The sequence below is a fragment of the Zalophus californianus genome, chromosome 3 (assembly GCF_009762305.2).
Source record: "Zalophus californianus isolate mZalCal1 chromosome 3, mZalCal1.pri.v2, whole genome shotgun sequence".
In the NCBI taxonomy this organism is placed as follows: Eukaryota; Metazoa; Chordata; class Mammalia; order Carnivora; family Otariidae; genus Zalophus; species Zalophus californianus.
The window spans coordinates 157,395,293-157,415,647 of NC_045597.1; the positions used below are offsets into that span (position 1 = coordinate 157,395,293).

General features: G+C 42.2%; 1 protein-coding gene across 10 annotated transcripts in view; it reads right to left on the minus strand.

The window, feature by feature from the left end:
* ANKRD44 (ankyrin repeat domain 44) overlaps nt 1–20,355 on the minus strand; it is a 321,576-nt gene that overhangs the window by 141,204 nt on the left and 160,017 nt on the right. For all 10 annotated transcript variants that reach the window (XM_027588508.2, XM_027588506.2, XM_027588511.2 and 7 more), the window contains one exon: nt 9,328–9,398. In XM_027588508.2, coding sequence (XP_027444309.1) covers nt 9,328–9,398 — 71 coding nt within the window. The remainder of the gene's footprint in view (nt 1–9,327; nt 9,399–20,355) is intronic.

The following is a 20,355-nucleotide window of genomic DNA, read 5'->3' on the forward strand; positions in this document are numbered from 1 at the left end:
GCACCCCAGATGACTGGAATCCACAGTAAATCTGACTATCACTCATCTCCATTCTAACTAATAGGTCCCAAAACGCTTACTTTTTTCCCATTCCAGGGACTATGTTCTATATGCAATCAACTTTTTATAACCCTAAAGATAATTTAGGGAAAGCAGTAACATTCTAGTCTCCCATATAATTTTTCCAATCCTCCTGTCTACTAGCATTTTGCTCGCAATAATGACAATGTTTTTTAGAGAAGGGGGAAAACATGAGTTTTAAAATTTAAGCTGTAAGATAAAATGCTTATCCTGCTCAGCTCTGGGAACCATTTTTATCCTTGTCGGGACTTCTGTCTGCATAGACACAAAAGCAGACCCATTTTATTGGTTGGCACAGTATCCACCAGGGTGCTCATGGGATCTGAGGGAAGCAGCAGAGCATGGTGGTTAAGAGAGCAGGTTCTTGAGTTACACACTCCTCCACTTACTGGCTGTGGCATGTTTGGCTCGTTCCCTAACTTCTCTGAGATTATGTTTCCTAAATTAGGATTAAGAGCACTATCAGTCTCAAAGAATGGCTCAGAGGTTAAAATGGAATAGCGCACAGAAAGTGCTCAGCATACTGCCTAGCACACACTAAGTGCCCCATAAGTGCTCATTGTAACAATATATATTTGGACACAACATCCTCATTTCTATAGCCTAAAGTCAGGATACAATCCTTTTTAACTCTGCTAGCCAAAAGACAGCCTCCAGAACAGGAAAGTGAAAAGTTCAGCAATTCTCCTTTGGTGGTACTCTCCATTCATTCTAAAAGAAAAGGAATGTGTGGGGGCACCTGGGTGGCTCAGTCGTTAAGCATCTGCCTTCGGCTCGGGTCATGATCCCAGGGTCCTGGGATCGAGCCCCGCATCAGGCTCCCTGCTCGGCGGGAAGCCTGCTTCTCCCTCTCTCACTCCCCCTGCTTGTGTTCCCTCTCTTGCTATGTCTCTGTCTGTCAAATAAATAAATAAAAAATCTTTAAAAAAAAGAAAAGAAAAGGAAAGGAAAGGAATGTGTGGGGGCGCCTGGGTGGCTCAGTCGTTAAACATCTGCCTTCGGAGGAAAAGTCGGAAAGAACTCAAATACATGGAGGCTAAAGAGCATCCTACTAAAGGATGAATGAGTCAACCAGGAAATTAAAGAATTAAAAACATTCATGGAAACAAATGAAAATGAAAACACAACCGTTCAAAATCTTTGGGATGCAGCAAAGGCAGTCCTGAGAGGAAAGTATATAGCAATACAAGCCTTTCTCAAGAAACAAGAAAGGTCTCAAATACACAACCTAACCCTACACCTAAAGGAGCTGGAGAAAGTACAGCAAATAAAGCCTAAATCCAGCAGAAGAAGAGATATAATAAAGATCAGAGCAGAAATCAATGAAATAGAAACCAAAAGAACAGTAGAACAGATCAACAAAACTAGGAGCTGGTTCTTTGAAAGAATTAATAAGATTGATAAACCCCTGGCCAGACTTATCAAAAAGAAAAGAGAAATGACCCAAATAAATAAAATCATGAATGAAAGAGGAGAGATCACAACCAACACCAAAGAAATACAAACAATTACAAGAACATATTATGAGCAACTATATGCCAGCAAATTAGATAATCTGGAAGAAATGGGTGCATTCCCAGAGATGTATAAACTCCCAAAACTGAACCAAGAAGAAATAAAAAACCTGAACAGACCTATAACCACTAAGGAAATTGAAGCAGTCATCAAAAATCTCCCCCCCCGAAAAAAAAGCCCAGGGCCAGATGGCTTCCTAGGGGAATTCTACCAAATATTTAAATAAGAATACCTATTCTTCTGAACCTATTCCAAAAAATAGAAATGGAAGGAAAACTTCCAAACTAGTTTTATGAGGCCACTATTACCTTGATCCCCAAACCAGACAAAGACCCCACCAAAAAGGAGAATTACAGACCAATATCCTTGATGAACATGGATGCAAAAATTCTCACCAAAATACTAGCCAATAGGATCCAACAGTACATTAAAAGGATTATTCACCATGACCAAGTGGGATTTATCCCTGGGCTGCAAGGTTGGTTCAACATCCACAAATCAATCAATGTGATACAATACATTAATAAAAGAAAGAACAAGAACCATATGATCCTCTCAATAGATGCAGAAAAAGCATTTGACAAAGTACAGCATCCCTTCTTGATCAAAACTTTTCAGAGTATAGGGATAGAGGGTACATACCTCAATATCATAAAAGCCATCTATGAAAAACCTACAGCGACTATCATTCTCAATGGGGAAAAACTGAAAGCTTTCCCCCTAAGGTCAGGAACATGGCAGGGATGTCCACTATCACCACTGCTATTCAACATAGTATTAGAAGTCCTAGCCACAGCAATCAGACAACAAAAAGAAATCAAAGGCATCCAAATCGGCAAAGAGGAAGTCAAACTCTCACTGTTTGCAGATGATATGATACTGTATGTGGAAAACCCAAAAGACTCCACCCCAAAACTGCTAGAACTCATACAGGAATTCAGTAACGTGGCAGGATATAAAATCAATGCACAGATATCAGTGGCATTCCTATACACCAACAACAAGACAGAAGAAAGAGAAATTAAGGAGTCGATCCCATTTACAATTGCACCCAAAACCATAAGATACCTAGGAATAAGTCTAACCAAAGAGGCAAAGAATCTGTACACAGGAAACTATAAAATACTCATGAAAGAAATTGAGGAAGACACAAAGAAATGGAAAAACGTTCCATGCTCATGGATTGGAAGAACAAATATTGTGAAGATGTCAATGCTACCTAGAACAATCTACACATTCAATGCAATCCCTATCAAAATACCATCCACTTGTTTCAAAGAAATGGAACAAATAATCCTAAAATTTGTATGGAACCAGAAAAGACCCCAAATAGCCAAAGGAATGTTGAAAAAGAAAAGCAAAGCTGGTGGCATCACAATTCCAGACTTCAAGCTCTATTACAAAGCATCAAGACAGTATGGTACTGGCACAAACACAGACACATAGATCCATGGAACAGAATAGAGAGCCCAGAAATGGACCCTCAACTCTATGGTCAACTCATCTTTGACAAAGCAGGAAAGAATGTCCAATGGAAAAAAGAAGTCTCTTCAACAAATGGTGATGGGAAAATTGGACAGCCACATGCAGAAGAATGAAACTGGACCATTTCCTTACACCACACACAAAAATAGACTCAAAATGTATGAAAGACCTAAATGTGAGACAGGAGTCCATCAAAATCCTAAAGGAGAACACAGGCAGCAACCTCTTCGACCTCAGCCGCAGCAACTTCTTCCTAGATACATCGCCAAAGGCAAGGGAAGCAAGGGCAAAAATGAACTATTGGGACTTCATCAAGATAAAAAGCTTCTGCACAGCAAAAGAAACAGTCAACAAAACCAAAAGACAACCAACAGAATGGGAGAAGATATTTGCAAATGACATATCAGATAAAGGGCTAGTATCCAAAATCTATAAAGAACTTCTTAAACTCAACACCAAAAGAACAAATGATCCAATCAAGAAATGGGCAGAAGACATGAACAGACATTTTTCCAAAGAAGACAACCAAATGGCCAACAGACACATGAAAAAGTGCTCAACATCGCTCGGCATCAGGGAAATCCAAATCAAAACCTCAATGAGATACCACCTCACACCCGTCAGAATGGCTAAAATTAACAAGTCAGGAAACGACAGATGTTGGCGGGGATGTGGAGAAAGGGGAACGCTCCTACACTGTTGGTGGGAATGCAAGCTGGTGCAGCCCCTCTGGAAAACGGTATGGAGGTTCCTCAAACAGTTGAAAACAGAGCTACCCTACAACCCAGCAATTACACTACTGGGTATTTACCCCAAAGATACAAATGTAGGGATCTGAAGGGGTACGTGCACCCTGATGTTTATAGCAGCAATGTTCACAATAGCCAAACTGTGGAAAGAGCCAAGATGTCCATCGACAGATGAATGGATAAAGAAGATGTGGAATATATATACAATGGAATATTATGTAGCCAACAAAAGGAATGAAATCTTGCCACTTGCAACGACATGGATGGAACTGGAGGGTGTTATGCTGAGCGAAATAAGTCAGAGAAAGACATGTATCATATGACCTCACTGATGAGGAATGCTTAATCTCAGGAAACAAACTGAGGGTTGCTGGAGTGGTGGGGGTGGGAGGGATGGGGTGGCTGGGTGATGGACATTGGGGAGGGGATGTGCTATGGTGAGCACTGTGAATTGTGCAAGACTGTTGAATCACAGATCTGTACCTCTGAAACAAATAATAATTTATATGTTAAAAAAAGAAGATAGCAGGAAGGGAAGAATGAAGGGGGGGGGAATGAGAGGGGGAGACGAACCATGATAGACTATGGACTCTGAGAAACAAACTGATGGTTCTAGAGGGGTGGGGGCAGGGAGATGGGTTAGCCTGGTGATGGGTATTAAAGAGGGCACATACTGCATGGAGCACTGGGTGTTATACCCAAACAGTGAATCAGGGAACACTACATCAAAAACTAATGATGTAATGTATGGTGATTAACATAACATAATAAAAATAAAATAAAATGCTAAATAAATAAATAAATAAATAAATAAATACTTAAAAAAAAAAAAAAAGTCTGCCTTCAGCTCAGGTCATCAGGCTCCCTGCTTGGTGGGAAGCCTGCTTCTCCCTCTCCCACTCCCCCTGCTTGTGTTCCTGCTCTCACTATCTCTCTCTGTCAAATAAATAAATAAAATCTTTAAAAAGAAAAGGCATGTGTGAAAGGCCAGCTGCATTTGGATGTAGGCCACGGTAGGCTGTGTGCCTGGTTGTCTGCCCTAAATACCATGTCCTAGAAGACACCCTTTGTACCCTTTCAAGGCCCCTGTAGCACACATTAACAGTGCCTTCCATTGAGTGGGCTTCAATAAACATGTATTAAACTGGCCAGGTTCGTATGGATTTAATTCCTGTCCCCAGGGCTGCTCTTTTCCAAGAAAGAAAAACAAAAAAGCAGCAAGAATAAGCTAAACAGGAGAAACAATATGAAATAATTCACAATGCTTCAGGAAATTCTCCCTGTAAGCCCCAAATCTTGCTCATCTACGTTATCTCGAATTTCAAAATATGTTTCCCTAATATTTTGGCAAGAGATTATTTTCATGTCTTCTCAGGAGTGGGAGTAATTGGGGGGGGTGAGTTTAAGGCCCTGGGGAGACAGTGCTGCTTGGCTCCAATTATGTGTTTGGTTGTCTCCTCCCTGGGAACCCCAAACATGGGGAGGGGTGGGTTCTGGATCAGAAGGAAGCACACGGTACAGCCGGGTCAGTACCAAGAAAAGTCTTGAAAGTTTATCGCCAGAACCCAATCCAACGCTGGACGATTTTCAGCAGGTATGACCCTGTCTTGATCTACTTTCCTGTCTGTGTAGGAGCTTTTCTGTCAGGCATGGGTGGATGTTTAATCAATAGGATGATCTGATACTCCTATTGCTATTACAGGCTCAGGAAATAAATTAAGCAACAAACATTATTTTTCCAGGCATAGAAATTGGAACATAAAATTTGCCTGGATGGAAAGAAAGCTCAGAAATCTTGACTTATACGGGTATCTCTGACTTACACAGATACCTATGCTGCATACAATTTTGAAACTCATCCTGATTTTTCAGGTTCCAGTGGTTTAAATGGCTTCCAGGGCTACACTTCCAGAAATAAGCTTCAAATCGGTTTACCTTGCATGCATGCAAGATGATTACCACCAGCGTTCTCTGTGGTGCAAACTAGTTCTACGTTAGCAGTTGTACAGAGAATCACATTAACATAGGTTACGTTAGAAGGCCAGGCTTTAAGGAATCACTCAGAAAACAAGTGTTTAGGGGCACCTGGGTGGCTCAGTCGGTTAAGCATCTGCCTTCGGCTCAGGTCATGATCCCAGGGTCCTGGGATGGAGCCCCACATCGGGCTCCTTGCTCAGCAGGGAGTCTGCTTCTCCCTCTCCCTCTGCAGCTCCCCCTGCTTATGCTCTCTCTCTCTCAAATAAATAAAAGCTTTTTAAAAAATTTAAAAAGAAAACACTTTAAAAAAAAAACAACTGTTTACTGAGCAGGCAAGACGCTAGAAATACAATGACAAGCAAACAGGTGTGGCACTCATTTCAAGGAACTTACTATCTAGAAGGCCTTTTTAATTAGAATAGAGTAACAATTTCAGGGGTAGTTTTATACTGTGTCAACTTAGCCTACATTCCAACTACATTTCTCAGGATCCCCTCCCCAGGCCCGTTTGCCACAAGAGAGATCTTCATGCATTTCGGAAGGCACAGATGAAAGCACAGGCTGACTGGTGTGCTGGGCGCCAGGACCTGTTGGAGCTTGCGCACATCCTTACCAACCAGCAGGAGCCACGTGTTGGCATAGGGCATAGCTGGTGCGTCTTCAGAACTTGCAGTATCTGCCTCAGTTTCTCCCCTCCTCGGGCCAGGTGCCCCCTGCAAGCTCTAAGGTGAAGCTCACAGCCCCTTCTGCAAGTCACCCAAGTCCACATGTTGAGGCAGTAAGAGACAGTCAGGGCTTCCAATTTGTCTTTGTTCTCTCCCCTTTCACGTCCAGCTTTTTTTCCCCCAACGGCAGACCCTGCCCACCCACAGTGACTTTAGACCACCAGAACCCAAGGGGACAGCCTGACACAAACTTCTCCAGCAGCTCACACAACTGTGGAAGGTCTAGTTACTATAATAAAGATTTTATCCTATATCTCCCTTGGTGGTTCTGGTTCCCTGATTGAACCCAGAAGCATCAATTACCTACAATTTAGAAGCAAAGGGCTTTGAGGACAGTAGAGAGTTTATAAGCCTTTCGATGAAGAAATGGTTTTTAATTCATATTCATGTAAGTAATACCGGTCTTTGCCAATCTAAGCGATGGAGAGATGTGCCAGCTTTCACACTGAGCGCACAGATCCCCTTTGGCAGCCAAGGTTCAAAACACCAATCCAAACCTTCTCTGTCGTTTCCCCATCTAGCCTGCTTCTCTTGCCTCAGCTATGGTTTAGGGGAGGCACAATGTAATGGCAAGAGCAACAAATTCAAAGGAAGCAAGAAATCTGAATTTAGAACCGCCATGGCCCAGCAATGTGCTGGAGTTAAGATGTTCACAGTCAGTTCCAATGACGGTTACAAAGACTCCAATTTTCATAAGAAACTTTCCAACTTGTGATAGATATTAATATGAAGACATCTTCTCTCGCAAGTTTATATATGACCCTGATTATTTACAACTCAGGGTCTGTTTGCATTTAATTCCTTCCCGGCAAGAGACACCTGCAAGGGATTTTTTTCCCCCAGCAAACCTGCAGAGGGAGCTGGTTCCTTAGAGAAGCAACGAATGTCTTTCTCAGATACAAAGATTGATCCATCATTGGGTTGACTGAACTCAAATACACTAAAGACACGTAAAGAAGGCAAGCTGAGGGTTGCTGCAAATGGATGTTTTGAGGCCTGAAGCAAGTAGCTGAGCTAACAAAGGGGGAGATCACTTGGGAAAGATCACATAGTTCTGAAATCATCTGGTCTTATGTCTTTCTGTCCCACTAGACCACATGCCTCCTAAGCACAAGGCCTGGCATACAGGAAGTGCTTAATGAATTTTTTTTTTAGCTTAAAAGACCTGGTTTTTGTTAAAAGAGGAAACAAACCCATACTTTTCAAAAGATACTTAAAAAGAAATTTACTGAAGACCACATGGTCTTAAAAGACCAGGAAATACTCGTCTGTAAAGGAGCTGGTCTCATGAAGCTGGTCATACAGACTCAAGTAGCCCACTGTTCCTGCTTTCCCAGGAAAAACAGATATGAAATATGGGACCACAAGAAGATTCCAGATTCCCCAGGGTATGAGCTGGGCAACTTAGGATCATTTGCCTCCCTTATGCCATGCAGGCTCTTAGGAAAGAGAACACAACCTACACCTTATAAAAACTCCTCAAATCACACAGCACAGCAAGGAAGATTGTGAGCACTGAGATAACTGTCATGTACCAGATAGTTGCCGAAGAGAAAAGGCTGAGACTGATGACAGCCTTTGACACCTGCAACATTAGTAGGGCATCCTCGGCAACAGCCCTTGCTCCCAGATATACCTTCGCTGGTAGCCGAGGAATCTCATTTGGTAAAATCAGCTATAAAGACTAGTCATCCAGTGACAAGTGCCTCCTGGGTAAGAGCCTCTTGGCTCCCTTGATGGTGAGCATCACCCCTGACCAGGTTTCAAGGCTCAAAGTCACCAGCATTCCCCACCACCCCTCACCCACACTGGTTTTCTCTTCTCAGCACTTATACTTTCCCTGAACCAGCTGATCCACTTGCTATAGTTTCAACGACCAGCCTCTCAGTTCCTAAGTGCGAGACCTGTATGAATAATAATCATCTAATAGCCATCGTCACCTGCATTTCCAGAATGCAAAATAAATTCTTTCATGAGCACCTACAATGGACCAGGCTTGGGATACATCAGGGAACAAAACACAGATTCCTGCCCTTCTGGAGCTTACATTCTGGTGACATGTTTGCCAAATTCAGCACATTCAGACAGAAGTGACTGGCTTCCTTTCCCTGCTCCTCCGCCTCTGCCTTCTCAATTAATGGCCCCGCCATTCACCCAGTGGCCTCTCTTCTACCTCACCCTCACGAGGTTCCAAATGCTGTCAGCTTCATACTTATCTCTGTGGCCACACCCCAATGCTCAGAGGACCCCCAGCCCTCTGCCATGTGACCCAGCCCCTGCTATCAGACTTATCTCCACTACAGCCCTTGTTCCATCTACATCCAGCTGAACCCACCATTTATTCATTTCCACGCCCCCTGTCCTCTAGCATGTTTATCCCCTTGCCTTCACCCTCCCTCCTTCCCCTGGCTTCGTAAGTGCCTACTCATCCTCCAAGGACCAGCTCAATTGACATCCCTTCTTGGAAGACTTCTCTATCCAAGCAGTTGTTTGCTTCCTCCTCCAACCAAGTTACGATACTGTACTGACATGCTTACCTGATTGCCACCCCCTCCAGACTGAGAACTCACTGAAGCCAAGGATTACACCGTCCACCTTGGACTACTCCAGTCACCCCCCACCCCAAGCACCACGCCTGGCATGCAGGAGGTGCTCCAAAAAGTCAACTGTTCAATTCTGGTAACCTTCTTGCATTAGAAACCTTTTGCTCACAAGCAAGAATCCCTAGTTCAGCAGAAAGCATTTTTCTCTTTCCAGGGCCTGGAGGTACTAGATTAAATAAGATAATCACTCACTTCACTTCTGGAGGCAACAGCCCGGTGCAGTGGGGTCAGCCACATGTTGTCCTTGGCATTTACACGAGCTCCTGGAAGCAAAAGCACAAGTTAGAGGCATAATGTCGTCAGGGGAAATTCTACTCATGTTAAGTCAAATGTGATATCTTGTGCTCTCATTTGCCTGGTACAACCACCATATTTTGTTTTGTTTTTTCTTTGTATCAGTCATGCACTTTCTAGCCACCAGACAAGAGGAGAGACCCAGTACAGTAGAGAAAGTGAAATCAGGAGCTGAAAATGGCACAAGAATTGGGTAAAGGCTAGATGAGAGGCACGGTATCTCCTTGGACAGGAGACACAGTTGTAAAAGGGCTAAGGTTCTCCAGGAGTAGGGAAATATAGATCCTGAAGAATGAAGAACTTTTCAGATATGTGTGTACATATATAAATATATACATACATATATATTTATATATGTATTATATATATAAAATATATAATTATTTATATATATAAAATATATATATGTTTATATACATAAAATATATAATTATACATAAATACAACATTTTATATATAAAATATATAGTCATATATATTATTTTTAGTCCTTAAGTATACTTATCTCACAGGGCACAAAATACCCTTCTTGGCAAACTGTCAAAGATGAGCAGCCTTCTAACAAAGGTATACTAGAGGTCAGCTGGATTTCAAACAAATCTTGTAAAGTTGAATTTGATGAGACTTGATCCCGGCTGAGGGGATTAGCAGAAATCTGTTCTATCCAAGAATCTTGATTATTTCTCTGGCACTAGCCAGATATCTTGGTAGGAAGCAGTCAGCTTCCATGGAGCTTTTGGACAGACATAACAGGAAGCCTATGCAAGTTGCTCATAGTTCTTTCCACTATGGGGCAGGCAGACAGGTTCACACATGAGCCAGAACCAGCTCACACTCAGGGACGTGCCCTCATGCTCAACTTTCTGGGAGCCACGTCACCAATCAGGGAACAAAAGCTCCATGTGAATGGATTCCAAGAGAGTAGAGTATGCCCTCCCTTCCATGATAGTCTCTCAATTCTCCCTGAGTGCAATCCCACCAAATCTACAACTGAACCACAGAAACTTCCTTTTTTGGGGTTCAGGGTTTTTTTTTAAAAAAGATTTTATTTATTTGAGACAGACAGTGAGTGAGCATGAGTGGGGGCAAGGGGGGGGTCAGAGGGAGAGCAGACTCCCCACTGATCAAGGGGCCTGAAGCAGGGCTCCATCTCAGGACCCTGAAATCTACCTGAGCTGAATGCAGATGCTTAACTGAATGAGCCGCCTAGGCATTCCTGGGGTTCAGGGTTTTGATCAGTCTTTTGCTCAGATGGAAAATTTTGTGAAATAAAAGAGAAGGATAAGAGAAGTATGTGTGATGTCTTTGTAGATGCAATAAGAGGAGCCAATGTTAGCCTCAGGACAACAAGGAAGGAAGCTCACGAGGAAGAAGAGTGCAGGGATGAATCAAAGAAACTAGAAAGTAAGGCAGAAGAGGGGAAGTACAGATGGGATGCCTCTGGAACAAGGGCCAAGAAAATGAGTCAAGTGGAAGCAAGGATTGGTTCATCTCTCTGAGGCCAAGGACAGCTGAGAGCTGAAAAATAGAAACCTAGTTTTAAAAAGGAAAAAAAGAAAAAGGCAACAGGTGACTTTCGTGGGTCAAAGTGAGCTAGAGGGGCGCCTACGTGGCTCAGTCAGTTAAGCATCTGGCTCTTGGTTCTGTCGTGATCTCAGGGTGGTGAGACGAGCCCTGCACTGGGCTCCATCTGGGCGTGGAGTCTGCTTAATATTCTCTCTCTCCCTCTGCCCTTACCCCCACTCACTCTCTCTTAAAAAAAAAAAAAAAAAGTGAGCTAGAAATTTAGTTTAAGCCACCAGCTAAAAAAGAAATAACAAATCATAGAACTTACACTACTTTTTCTCTTTAACTGAAGAAAAAATACCATCAACAATATTAATTCTAGAAAATAACAACATAGTACTTCCTAAAACAAAGAGAGAAAGTCTCTCCTCCCCTCCCCCCATTCTGATTTCATTGGTTTGAGATGGGGCCAGGCACAAATAGTTTTTAAAAGCTCCCCAAGACCCAAGGTTATTTTAATACGCTGTCAGGGTTGAAAGCCACCTATAAATTGTTGCTTAGTTCATCAAGTTTTGAATCCTAATTCTACTAACTCCATCCAGGCAGCTTACCTGAGGAGGCTCAAGCCCCTGACATCAACAGGATCAAATAAAATCAGCTTGGGCATGCTAAGAATCAAAGGCAGTAGGTATCTCCCTTCACTGCAGCAGGAAGTCCTGGGTTAACTGCTCTGGGGTGAACATCCTAAAGGGCTGGGTGCAAGTCTCCTCCCAGGGGGAAGCATGCCTCGAGCTGGCCCTTCTGCTCACCCTCTCCTTGTTTAAGGAACTTGATGTCACAAAGTCGAACCAGTCATCTGAGAGGGAGAACACTTGGCCACAGCACACTCTGGGTCTGAGTTGTCACCTAGCCGTCTGCATGATGTCTCTTTCCCCAGTCTAGGCACCCCTTCCTTCAGCATGTTTAGAGGAAGGAACACTATGTGGGTCAGATGCGATACCTGCTATGGATACCGCATCAGCTCAGACTCAGCCTCAAAGTCAGCGCTGTCCAATGGAAATGTGATGTGAGCAAAGGATGCAATTTTAAGTTTTCTAGTAGCCACATTAAAAAGGGGATATATACTTGTATATATAATAAGTATATATAACTTTAGTAATATATTTTATTTAACTCAATATATCCAAAATATCATGTAATTGAGTTTAAAATTATTGACCTCATTTACATTCTTTTTTTTCATGCAAAAGCTTCAAAATCCAATGTGTATTTTACCCTTACAGCACATCTGCACTGAAACTGGCCACACATCACGTGCTTAGTAGCCACAGCTGGTTTGTGACTACCGTGTTGGACAGCACAGATCTAAATGCTAAGCGGTAGAGCCCAGACTTGGAGACTCATTTGCGTAGGAGCTCCCTTTAGTTCTAAAGAGCTACAATTCTATTATTACAGCTGTGCAACTGCTAAGAGCCTTGTTAAAAATCACTAACATAATCTGAGCTCTTACTCTGTACACTAACGTACGTGTAGTCCATTGAACAGGGAGATGCTATTCAGATGCCAATTTTGTAGATGAAGGAATTAAGGCCATGAGAATATGCTCCAGGTACCCAACTAGGAAGGGGCAGATTTGAACCCAGGCAGTCTGACTTCAAAGCCCAAGCTCTTAGGCGCTGTGCCTCACTTCAACACTAGCCATTCAACTAAACACTGATTAAGCTTCCCTTCCACTGTCCCCATTTTTCTCTCCATTCCTTACATTCATTCCTCTCTCCCTCTGTCCATCTCTCTCTCTCTTTTTCTCCATTTTCATGTATCTATTTTCAAATATATATGTGTATATAGTCTCCCTTGATTTCATTTCCTTCTTTCCCACCTTTCTCCTTTTAGCTCCAAACACTGGTTATAATAATATGAAACAGAAATACATACTTTATTATTCATAGTCTTTGACAGAGTAAATTTTGCATTCCATGTGCATAAACTTCAAAAGCTAATGCAAGAAGAACCCTAAATGGCAAGACACCTATGAAAATATATTTCTCAAAATTCAAGAGGGAGAGGCAAATGACAGCAACATTAACATACCATTTCACACCCATCAAATTGGTGAAAATTATAAAGTAGGACAATGCCAAAAGTTAGCAAGGGTATGGAGTAATATTAAGACTTAACATACAGGCAGTGGGAGCGTGAATTGGGTACAACCGCCTTTGGGAAGCAATTGGTGCTACCTAGTAAAATTGACAATACGTGTGCCCTACTACCCAGCAACCCCCAATTGTATACCCTGGACAAACTCTCACATGTGTGTAAGAATGTTCACTGCAGCATGTTTGTAACAGCAAGAAACTGGAATCTTAAATGTTGGTCAAGAGGAAAATGGATAAATACATTATGGTATTTTTGTACAATGGAATGCCACACTGTCACGGAAATGAAGGAACTGAAGTTTTATATATACATAAACAGATGCACTTCAAAAACACAACATGAATGAACAAATGAAGTTGCAAAGTAATACCTACGGCATAATGCCAGTTATAAAAATTTTTTAAATTTACAAAGCAATTCTATATGTGGTCTGTGGATGCACACTCATGAAATAAAAATAATAAATGTGGCTAAAGAAAACAGATATCAATTCTGGATAGTGGTTGCTTCTAGGGTGGGGTGGGGGGAGAAAGGATGAAGTAAGCATCAAGCAAGGATCAAGCCCCACATCAGACTCTCTGCTCAATGGGGAGTCTGCTTCTCCCTCTGACCCTCCCCATCTCGTGCACAATCTCTCTCTCTCTCTCTCTGACTCTCTCAAATAAATAAACAAAATCTAAAAAAAAAAAAAGATATGCTACAAACATGGAAAAAATGTTAAGATTTCTTAAGGCTTGGTGTACCTGGGTATTACTTATATTATTCTCCACATTTTCTGTTATGTTTGAAATATTTTCTATTGAACATTTTTAAGAAAGCTAGTGCATTTGAAGTTTTATGTTTCTTCATAAAAATAGGGAGAATTAAGATGCTTTTTCTTACACTATTTTCTCAGTTAGTGGCTCTTCTCCTCAGTAAAAATAAAATGACATTTCCATATATAAAGTGGCCCAGTCATAGTCTCTTCCAGGATGTTCCTAAGGCTCACCCCAGGTGAGTAAGTGATTAGGAGCCACGACTACTGTTGGATTTGTAGATAACCTTGGGTGCGCAGCCCCATTTGAAAAGACATTTTCAGGTTAACAACTTGTTCCTTGCTGGTGTGGTTGTTACTTCTTTCCCCTGCTCTCTTCCCTCCACAATCACGAGAGCTGACCCCACAGATAGACCCCCAGTTGTAGAACAGAGGCAAGGGGTAAGCACACCCAGGAAGGGTGGGACCACGGAAGTCCATGACCACCCAAAGGTGACAGAGCTCTAGAATCTGATGGACTCTTTTGCTGTCTCTCCAAATGCCATTTTATCACCACATTTTGAATCTAAGCATCTCAACCCAGTAGCTCCTTACCACCAGGACACTAAGGAGGGGCACAGTGCATGTGTGTGGTACCTGCCCAGACCTGTGTCCACCTGCTTTTGCCACTGCGTGTTGAAATCTTACCTTTAGTCTCACTCTATCTTCTCCCTCCCCCCTCCCTCTCTCTCCCTCTCTCCCTCTTATACACAATCTATTTCTGTCTTTGTGTATGTGTGCACTAGAATGCTCTATAACATGTTTCTAAAGGAAGTAACTATGGGTTAATGTTAAGACTAATCCTCATGAATGTATTATAAAAGGTTAATCGTAAAAGTAAAATACTGGAAACTTTGGGGTTAGACAAAGAAGAGTTGGTTAAATAAATTCCTATATAACCATATGAGGCAGCTATGATGATTTATAAGACTTCTTAATAATGTTACATGAAAAAAGCAAGTACTGAAATATTACATATGGAATGAGCCCACTTTTGTAGAAATATTGAACAGTTGAGAAGGATGAACCACAAAAGCCCCGAGATCACTTTCTGGCACAGGATAAGCACTACCTAATTGCTTGCTCACTATTAGCAGAGCAGAGTCCCTGACTGGGGATAGAAACTGGGGGCATCTGTCAATGGCACAATATGCCAACCTAGGTCTAAGGCCAGGGCAGGCGTAAATCAATAGTTCTCATTGAAGGATGCTTTCTGGTTAAAACAGAGATTCCTCAATGTCTCTTCCACTGAGCCAGTTTGAAGAGCAGCTATGAAAATCTGCCTATCACGAAGAAAAGCAACAGTCCTATTTTACTTCATGTTTTGTTCATACGAATAATGCATGAAAATGCATTTTTTTAAAAAATGGATTTACATATTTGGGTAAATTCCTCTTGAGGATTATCCTCAATGCTGGACTCTCCCTACTTCCTGAAAAACAAACAAACAAACAAACAAACAAAACCACTGCTCTGAGCCTGGTACATAAGCTTCCAGTTTCTTTTATCCCTTCACATGCCAATCTATGTACCATGGAAAAATTGAGAGAATTAAGCTGAGTCGTCAGTACAATATTCTTTTTGTGTATTTAAAACATTACACAATAATTTTTAAAAATCTACAGTGTTTTATAAGTATGCTTTTACATAGATTGTATCATATCATAATAACCTTCTGAATATTGTCTCCTGTTACAGTAACATTCTGAATTTCTGAATTGTTTCTGAATTGACACTCTGAATCATTTCACCCAACAACGTATTTTTCATATCTCTGTTGACACTTACAGTATGAGTCCATTCCTTTTATTTACCACACATATTCCAATATTAAAACACTATACTTTTTAGACATTCTCTCCATTGATAGGTATTTCATTTGTTTCCAGTATTTCTTTATTCAAACAATGCTGCTGTGAACATCCATAAAATGATTCCTTATGCAAACATGCAAGTATTTGTCGAGGACAGATCTTAGAAATGGACTTTCTGTGCCATGGGTCATGCACACTTTTGGTTTTAATCCTTAGTCTCAACCCTCCAAAGAGAGCTACTGTGTGAGAGTGCTTTGTTTCCCACATCCTCAACAATACTTGATATTATTAGTCATTTAAAATATTGCAAATTTGATTGGGAGAAAATAGTATCACATTTTTCGGTTTTCCTGTTTAATAGTGAGATTGGGCATCTTCTAAGATGTTTGTTTACTGGCCATTTGCAATTCATTCTCTGAGAACTGCTTGTTCATATACTTGGCCTGTTTCCTCTATTTTTTCCATTATATTGTTATAATATATATTATATTACATATAATCTATTCTATTCTATTGTTTTTTTCTTATAATTTATACATTTACACTGTATTGTTAATTCTATTATTATTTATATATTCTGAAAATTTCCAGTTTTACGTAGATCCAAATGTGGCTTTTAATATTAAAATTCTTTCAAGGAGAAAAATGACCCCGAGCTTGCTAAGTATCATAAAGCAACCCACCCCCACGGTGTGTCACAGACAACCCACCCCCACGGCGGCATGTCACGACAACCCACCCCCGGCATGTCACAGACAACCCACAGCCGGCGTGTCACGACAACCCACACCCGCGGCGTGTCATAGACAACCCACACCTGGCGTGTCACAACAACCCACACCCGGCGTGTCACAGACAACCCACACCCGGCATGTCACAGACAACCCACATCCGCAGCGTGTCACAGACAACCCACACCCGGCGTGTCACAGACAACCCACGCCCAGCATGTCATGACAACCCACACCCACGGCGTGTCACAGACAACCCACACCCAGCATGTCACAGACAACCCACACCCACGGTGTGTCACGACAACCCACACCCGGCGTGTCACAGACAACCCACACCCGCGGCGTGTCATGACAACCCACACCCGCGGCGTGTCACAGACAACCCACACCCGGCGTGTCACAGACAACCCACACCCGCGGCGTGTCACAGACAACCCACGCCCAGCATGTCATGACAACCCACACCCGCGGCGTGTCACAGACAACCCACACCTGCGGTGTGTCACAGACAACCTACACCTGCGGTGTGTCATGACAACCCACACCCGGCGTGTCACAGACAACCCACACCCGGTGTGTCATGACAACCCACATCCGCGGCGTGTCACAGACAACCCACACCCGGCGTGTCACAGACAACCCACACCCGTGGCGTGTCACAGACAACCCACACCCGGCGTGTCACAACCAACCACACCAGCATTGTTTCTGTGCAGCTTTAGAGTCACTTGAGGAATTGAAAAATCACTAGAAATCTAGGAAGTGGCTTCCTTCAGTCTCCATCCCTCCACTCATCCTCCTCCAGAAGGTTAAACAGGCGGCTGCCAGGAAAACCTCCTCTCCCTGAACAATAAAATTATTATGACAAAAGCAGAGTTATCTGAACGGGGACCATGGACTATTTCATCAGCGTCATCCCCTGCCACCCTCTTCCTCACCCTCTTCCGTTGAACACGTCCAACAGTCTTGTTTACATGTCAGAGGGAGACGTTGGATGGTTTTGAGTTGAATATTTATAACTGATTTTTCTAAAGGAAGCTTCATGTTACTTACCTGCCTGTCAGGCACCATTGTGCACTGAAGGACACAGAGTCTGCATGTCTAATGATTTAAAGGCAAATGCTTTTTACCCAAGGACATTTTAAAGCTTAAACATTAAAAAAAAAAAAAGTGCTAGGCTATAACTGATTCTTCAGAAACAAAGATCCAACTCAAAGTTGTCAGGCATATACTTTATAAATGAAGTATGCTTTCATCATATCCCTATTACCACTAGAGATCAAGAGTAAAGGAAACTAAGTCTCTTTCCCAGAGGCAATATTTCTGTGTTCTTAGCCTTGTCATCTAGGAAGAAGTAAAACAAAGGAAAAAGGCAGACCAAGTGACTGAAAAACCTTACAGGCCAGAGAGAATGACTGATTCTTAAGGCTGGTTTATCCAAAGTTTGACTTTTAATTGTAGAAATAAACAAATACGAAATAAAGATTATATGAAATATGATTATAATATAATGAGATCAGCTTGCCATTGATTTTGCTTTTAAACAAACAGACCAAGTGTTATTACAGCCCAGGAGCACTGTCCTTCAAAGCAACGACCTTGGAAGAGTGTATGATAATTCAGTGTATGTGGCAATTGCTTAAAACATTTTTCAAACTCCCTTTGGACTGGCCTTTAGAACCAGTTTACACACCCACCAGAAAATGTCTCATTACTTTATAATCACACCACACTGAGGGCGCCCAAACCAGCATTACTTGGTTTAATCACCCCTCTTTCACCAGACAAAAAAAAAAAAAAAAAAATCAAATCAAATCCAACAGCAAAGGATGAATATTTGTTATGCATAAAAGAATGAAAAGATGACCTGCCACCTGCTCTGATGACAATTTGCATTGAGAATGGTAATTACCTTTGATCACAGGAAATAATCTTACAGGAATACCACTTGTTTTGTGGCCGATGTTCTAATAAATATCATTTTTAATTAGTAGTTACACCTCACAAACACTCAGCATGTTAGAAGGTGGGTACTTCCAGTTTTCTTCCTTCAGCCCAGCACTTGAACCCTTGTGCACCCCAGGTTTGTCTATAGGGTCCTGTCGCTGTGTCCAGCGACACCAGACCAACCCTGGTCTCTTAACTCTTAGCCACTGATTGGTTCACCTGATCTCATTCATGCATCTCCAGCAAATGACTGAGCAAGCTCCTAACCTTCTCTTCCCCTTAATCCTGACTCGGCTGGTTTCCAAACAGAAGCCAGAGGTGGGGGGGGAGGGGGGGTGAAATAAAGCCAGAATTTGAACTGGCAGTCATAAGAGGAAAGTTTCCAAAGCCTGAATTCCTCCCTTTCTACTCAGAGGCATTCAGGGTTCCATCCGCCTGGCTACTAGGAGATAATGTCAGGAGGAATTTAGTGGGCTTGGGTTACACCACGCTCCGTAAGTTAATACAACAATGGAGTACACAGCTGTATTGGGCTATTTTGGCAAGGCCAAATTATTTGTCCAACATGGGAATCATTAGCACCTCATTCATTATTAAACTGGAAAACAGTTTGGTTGGATTCCCTGAAGGGTCAGCTGCCAGATGTAAGCTCAGAAATGAAATCATCATGCTCTTGTGATATTTCTTTAGGAATTTAATATACAAATTGAATAAAGGACCTTCCAGGGAAATTAAAGCCATGTGAATTCCAAGGGTTTGTCTAAGCTTCCACAGTTGAGTAAAATTTCTAAAGCACTTCCCCCAATGCTCTCCCATACCCTAGCCTTCCTAATTTGATATGAGGAAGAGGACAAATTCCATAGCATGTGCCATCCAAATTACACCAGAGAGGCTAACAGCTCAGTAATTCTGAGACCGAACAGGTGTGCTGATCCAGATCTATGGAACAATTTCTCCAGGCTCTACTGGATGAACCCCATGTAAGAGAGGCTGGTGGACTCCATCTCACTTGAAGGTGATGTGAAACCATGTTGCTCGAAAGTCACCAGCCCACAGATGCCTGAGGAAAACAGATGGGTCAGCTTCATGCTGCAGAATTAAAATCTTCCTTCAGGAGTGGGAAAACAAACAAAAAACCGAAGTTGGGGGTCTAAGACAAAGTTTTGAATTTGCACATTCATGAACTAAGCATTCCTGAGACTCTAAGATGTCTCTTAATACATTTGGATGGTTGGGACCACTTCGATGTCATCCCACAAAATTCTTTATTTTGCACCCCCACTGATTCTGCCTACAACCTTCCATGGACCAAATTTCCACTGCCGGGGCCACCGGCCAGGTGCGTACTGGCTCTTGGCCATAGTCTGTGCCAGCACAGAACAATACATGTTTGGAACATAGCCCTGGAACATCTTTAAAATTGTCAGAAGGAAGGCCTGTTCTTGAAAGAACAGGAATGCCACACAAAATCTAACCTAAGCTCCACGCACCTGTCAAGAGCACGGGGCACATGCGTTGTATGGCACAGAATACTTGTTTCCTGGGAAAATCCACCTCCAGAACATGAACACAGCAAAAATAAGGGCAACATGAATCATCTAGGTGTATCACAGCACAGTTCTTGGGGTTTTTTTCTACAGCGTTCCCCACATCTGTTTGAATACATGCATTAGCTCCTACCTTTGCATAGTTTACTTTGGAATTCTACAGTTTCCCTTTACCACCGCAAACAAAGGCAAAACCTTAGTACAGGCCTTTTGCATAGTCTGTGGGCAGAGGTATTTCCTCCAGATTTTCATCTCCCTAGACAAAAAGGAGGAGAGGAAAAGCCAGACGGTCTGCAATCCACAGGGAGACACGTGCATGAGCTCAGATTCATTCTGGGGATTTGTCTAGCAAATACTCAAGGGAGAAAACACATATTGGTTTTGGAAACCAGTTTGGTGAGATGTACCAAGCACGCAGTTTTCCAAAA